Source organism: Pygocentrus nattereri, chromosome 13 (assembly GCF_015220715.1).
Source record: "Pygocentrus nattereri isolate fPygNat1 chromosome 13, fPygNat1.pri, whole genome shotgun sequence".
NCBI classification, from domain to species: domain Eukaryota; kingdom Metazoa; phylum Chordata; class Actinopteri; order Characiformes; family Serrasalmidae; genus Pygocentrus; species Pygocentrus nattereri.
This window is the reverse complement of record NC_051223.1, coordinates 924,633-930,699: the sequence shown is the minus strand read 5'-3', so window position 1 is coordinate 930,699 and position 6,067 is coordinate 924,633. Positions and strand designations below refer to the sequence as shown.

At 39.6% G+C, this 6,067-nt stretch overlaps 1 protein-coding gene across 4 annotated transcripts in view; it reads left to right on the top strand.

Moving 5' to 3' along the window:
- rhobtb1 (Rho related BTB domain containing 1) overlaps positions 1-6,067 on the top strand; it is a 34,838-nt gene that overhangs the window by 15,578 nt on the left and 13,193 nt on the right. For 3 of the 4 annotated variants that reach the window (XM_017714520.2, XM_017714519.2, XM_017714518.2), the window contains exon 3: positions 691-794. In XM_017714520.2, coding sequence (XP_017570009.1) covers positions 691-794 — 104 coding nt within the window. Of the gene's footprint in view, positions 1-690; positions 795-5,382; positions 5,430-6,067 lie in introns of all 4 variants that reach the window. The other variant, XM_017714521.2, reaches the window with a different exon arrangement.

The following is a 6,067-nucleotide window of genomic DNA, read 5'->3' as shown; positions in this document are numbered from 1 at the left end:
CCCAACAACAGCAATATATATATATTTTATACTTTTCCAATAAATGTTAAAAATGATGTTATGTGTAATGCTAATTCAGGTGGATTAGCACATTCTATAAATGTTTATGTATCAGCATTGATACATTGATATAGACCTGTATCTTATCCTACCTCTAATTAAGGTGCAGTATCTGCTGCTGATGGATGGTACAAGTGCAATACATACACAAGTTCTGTGTGATGTCTCTAATCATTACTGTGCAATATCTACAGTTTCTGTGTGATATCCAGTCATTACCTGCTCAGAAATGTGATATCCACACAGCTGCGTGTGTAAACTGTAAATTTGTAGTTTCTTAATTCTATTTTTATTTTTTATATTTTTCTGCTAACAGACGCCTTGTTTATTGATTTATTTCTATAGTATATCTTATATTTTGCATTTTGTATGATGCACATCTTTGTCTACTTACTGCTCTTTATCTGCTTGCTGTGTTTTCTGCTGTAACAATGCAAATTTCTCCCTAGTGGGACAATAAAAGTCTGTCTTATCTCTTATTGGTACCATCATCAGGTGATACTGTACGTACATGATAAATATTGGAATCGGGCCACAGTTCCCATAACGATGCACCCCTAATTGATCAATTACTTGATTTCTACTAGTAAAAAATTGGTCAGGCTGTCTCAAAGGTGTGTCTCCTCGCAGGTCTTAGAGCGCTCCAGAGACGTGGTGGACGATGTCAGTGTGTCCCTCAGACTCTGGGACACCTTTGGAGATCACCACAAGGACAGACGCTTCGCCTACGGCAGGTAAGACCAGCCCATTTTAACAGTTTGTAATTTTACCTGCAGTGTCACTAAATTGAGTGCACCAAAATAGAAGTTAATTAAGGTTTTCTTTGAAGAGACAGCAGGGAGTCTCAACTATTGATCCCTTCCTTTCATGATTACCATAGACTGGTAAAATGATGACGTTATCCTGCAATTAGACCCTAAGATATTGTTTGCACTGACACAAATCTGTTTGAAAATTTTTTATGTACACTGTATATAATTTGAATCATCTCCAAACCATCTGTAGAGCACTCATTTAACTGGTTTTGCATTTGATTTCTTTTTTGTCACTTTTCCATTGTTCCTCATGCCTTCCTTTCTCGACATTTTCAAGCCAGGGTGCTGAGACAGCACCTTCCTTTTGATATGAGTTTGTATGGAACGCGGCACCTCATATTATAGCTGCATTACAATTGTCGCTCTAGTGATGTCATGCTCACTGATGCATCCTCGAAATGACCCCACTTCTGATTGTAATGAAGTGGGCCGTTTTTTATTTTATCTGCTGATCAGGCAACCATTAAGAAAGTGTCCTTTCCTCTTATTGATCTTCCACTAGCATGCATTCTAGTTTCAGTTAACATGTAAATTCATCACCGTTTTACAAGACGGACATTCAATTCATGTGAATTGTGTAGATTTGAGAGAGAGGGACGTTCAATTTAGTGCCCAATCAAAACTAAAATGACCTAAGAGTGGAACGAGAGTCATGATTCATGAGCAATGAAGTTGTTTCTTTCTTTAGTAATTTCAGTTGCTAGTACTAAAAAAAGTAAAATGTGTAATTTATAGTTTTTAGCAATCAAGACAGTCAGCTTCTGCTTCTGCGTCTGAAATTGACATAGAACACGTTCATTTCTGTGGACTCTTGTAACCGCTGTGAGAGTTTAGCCTCCATTTACTAATTACATCACAAATTGCAATCATCGGGGTCCAAGCACTGGTGCCAGTAGAACACAAATAATGACCTAAGATTTCAGATCGATCTCCATTTCTAACAGATTTTGGGTTTCAAAAGATTTATACTAAATTTTGTACACATTGAATCTTGACCTTGGTATGCTAAACAAGAACTTTTTAACCGACAAGTCAAAATATGTAGAAAACCTACTAAAATTATGCTTTCTGGACATGACTTTCTTGACTTCTGCATTTCCGTGTTAAAATCACTAGTTTTTTCTGCTACTAACGATGTCGCTAGACTCCACCCCATGGAATTGGTTTGTGAACTTCTACAGCCAGCATGCTGGCATAAAAATGTGTGATGTTAACTTGCTATTGATTAATGAACAGAAGAAACTATCTAGCATGTTTAGGACTTACTTTTACTGGTTAAAAAACACTCAGAAAGCTATTTAAAGAAGAAGTGTCGTATTGATGGGTTCCGGCAAAGTCTTTGTGTTCTTTGAAAGTGTGCGACAGATGGTGCTTGACGGCTTGAGTATGCACTGATGTGAGGACGTATTTGTCCTCCTTGCTTCTGACAGTTGCGAGGGAGGCTTTTAATAAAGCAGGACAACAGCAATCATGTTGCTTGATGTCTGTGTTTGTTCTCTAAGGGTAAATTAGGCAATGTTTCCTCCTTGATTTAGTGCGTCGGTCAGCACATTCACACCCAAGCAAGCACACACATATATACAGGGTGGCCTATTACGAGTGGTCATACCTTGACATGCTCCACGTCCTTGGGCCAGTTATCTTCTCAGCAGAATTGCATTTCCATTCTGTGGAGCTGTATCTCTTGTCCCTGCTTTATTGCATCCTAAAAATAAAACAAAAGTGCTGGGGCCATAAGCCATAAAGTCAGACCCATGCTCATAAAGATATGAGGGTGGCCTCTGGGAGATCACTAGTCCCATTTAGCTTATACAGCAGCCCAAAACATACACTGCAGCAACCAAAAGAGATGAACTGTGAACTTTAAAGGACAAACAGTACTGTGAAAAAGTTAGAAATCACTGTTTGTTTATGTCATTTCCAGTCAAAGTGGCTATTCATGGCAAGTCATTAATTTTTCGGGAGATATTTCTGAAGAGATCAGATCCTAAAAATCCACAGGAGTCCCTGTCCGTCTTTTCACTCCGAGAAGACAATTAGATTCAATAGAACAACAAAACTGGACATCTGATATATGGAGCAAGGTATTATAGACTGATAAGTCTGCATTTGTAGTTGACCTTACTTGGATTGAGAAAAGTAGAAAGTGCAACCAACCTATAAGACTGAACTGAGGTGTATAAAATATCCCTGCAGATTTCTTTAAAACAGAAAGGCTACCTAAAAGAATGGAAGCTGTAATAAAGGCAACGGGGTGAAATACTGACAATTTAATATATTTAGTTGTTGAGGCTGCTGTGTAATTTTCTCTTAAATATGTTTTCTGCTTTTTCCTGACAATGAAGAATGTGTACCTTGTACTTGAGGGCCATTTTGGGTGGAACTTAATGTGTGGCCTCTGACTCTTGTCAGATACCATGTATCTGGACACGGTTTAAGATTAGACTTGAGTGACTTTAGTGATTGTAGAACAGTCATGATGAAATTCAGTCAAATGAAAAAAAAAGAAATTTACCTTCTCGATGAACTGGCAGTGATTTGCAGGATGATAATGGATACTTTAAATTCCTTACATCAAAAAAAAAAAAAAAAAAACAGACTTTGACAGACAAGATAATTCATATACATTTTTGGTCGTGAGCCTTCGCAGTTTATCTGCTTTCCCAAAACTATTTTCGAATCTAAGAAAGGCTGTGGATGGTTTGTTATTGTGTAAGTCCATCTCTTTAAAACTTGATTAACTGCCAAAATAATTTGTAGATGTTATATGTATCCCATTACTGCTATTTCTCTGCCTGCGGAGACATGAAAAGAGAGAACGTGCTGAATGCTTACTGGACTGGAGCTGAATTAGTGATGAATAATGAGAAACTGCATCATAAAAGTCGGGCCATAAATCCAGGTGTTTATTCTCTATAGTTTGTCAGTGCTGTGTTTTGAAAGATTACACTACTCATATACTACAAATATGGGCTGAGTTACAGTGCATGTATGACCTTATGTGTAGCAGAGGACAACATCTGTATTAGTTTGCTTTTGTATTGTCTGCTCATGACGTGCAGCAGACCGATCAGCAGGTATTAGGGCTATTGTGTGCTAATGTTGGATATGAGCTGTACTGGACGTGCTCACTCAGGGTTTTAGGATTTGGCTGGAGAGGGTGCCATTGATTAGTGAATCAATCGCAGCTGCTGTTTTCCTTGTAATATAGGTGTCTTAAGCACGAGGTGTATTGACAGGATGGATTAGACTCAATTCAGCAAACTAAGATTGCTTACATGGTCTTTGGAGGTGAATGAGGGCACAAGAGAGGGTGGCTGCTGACCCTTGTACCACTGTAACGTCCCAAAGTCTAAACGTTTCTCCAGCAGTGCATTGATTCAGGGCTGGAATAAGGCAGGTCTGCACTCCTGAGTTGATTTGCTGTCAGCTCCTGTTTGGCCCAAGAGGTCATACTTTCTGGAAGCTATTGGCTTCCTGGCGAGGCCCTTAGCTCAGCAGCTGTTATCTGAACTGTGTCATATGCCATGTATTGCTTCACAGTGCTTATCCCTGATCAACTCTTCTGTGTCCTTATTATAGAGCTTAACATGATATGAAATAGTCTTATTGTTGAATGTTTGTTTCCTAAGACGCTGCATGAAAGATTCAGGTTTTCATGAAAAAAACTAACATTACTGTGATATCACAGTACTGTGAACAGTCAGAGACTACCCTCGGTGGAACTCACATCCAAAACAGCCACGTGCAATTATTCATTTTTAGAATATATTCATTTAGAAGAAGATAAACCCCTTGCATAAAATAAGTAAAAACGAAATAAAGTTTTGAACTAAATAAGTCAAAGCCAGCGTTATTGTTAAAATAAAGACAGAGAAAATGGGACCACTAGCAACTGTGGACCACCTGGTAGACCACCATGAGATAAACATAAAGGATAAACTTAAAGGTTTATCCTTATACTTAAAGGAGATAAACGTAAAGGTTTCACCTTTGAGAAACAGGAGAAAATCAAGCTCCACTCTTGCACAGACTCCACAGGCCTTTATATCCATCTTTCCACTGTGAGAAGACAACATAATGCTAATCTGGTTTTCTCAGAGTTCAGGACCTCATTCATCAGCAGAAAATGGAACCAACGTCTAAGACTGAACTTTGGAGGTATGGAGAAAATCCCCAGAGTTCTTTAAAAGACTGAAAGGATGTGTCCCGAAGAGAATGTAAAAGTGATGGACCCACAAAATACTGAAGATTTTGACATTATATTTAGTTACTGAAGCTTCTGTGTACATGTCTGTAAATATATGTTTCCTGCTTGTTTGCGTTTTCCTGCAAAACACAAAAATGTACCTAATAGCCATTTTGATATAAAGGATGGTCTCTGATTTTTGCACAGTACTGTATGCACTGAAAATAAGGTGAAATCCAGAGTTTTTGTGCTTTTTGAATTCTTTGAAAAGGCCAACTACTACGTAGCATTGTTCTGTGTGCCTGTTTCTGTTTGTAGGGCACCTATGGTCTTAATGCGAGCCTGAGAAACATAACCGAGACACTGTAAGTCTGCAAGTCCGCTAGCGCCTTCATAACTCTCTGCATTTCCAGTTTGACTGTGTGGTGTGGTAGCTGCGTCCGTCGCTTGCCCTGTCAGCGAGCGCTGCACAATTCCTTTGGCGGATGATGGCGAAGGGGGGGGGGGTGATCATACATTGTTCACTGTTCTTGTGTGGTTGCCGGTGTTGCCTCCTGTCAGCATAGACAGTGTACTAACCTCACTCCCAGAAGGTATGCCAGTCACGTGTCAGTATGTCTGCATGTTCTCCTTTTTCTTTCTTTTCTTTGTTGGTTTCTGTCATTTCGTTTCCCATGTTTGAAATCTTCACCAAGGCGGCCCTGAAAAAGCATTGCCCAAGGTGTTCATTGCTGCGAGCGTCAGACGTCTCCAAGGACGTGGGTGTGAACCAAAGGCAATCTTTTCATATCCTGTCAGAAGGTCAATGTCAGGGCTGGCATTGAGACCACGGGGCGGGTCCTTCCTCTGCATGCCAAAACACTGCGGGACTGTGGTGTTGCTACGGATACCGCTTGGCACCTGTCATGTACAGCACTCTACGCTGCACATCCTGTTAGCATGCTGTGTCTAGTGATGTCTTGCATTTTGTTAGTATGATGATGATGGTTTATTTACGACTGTT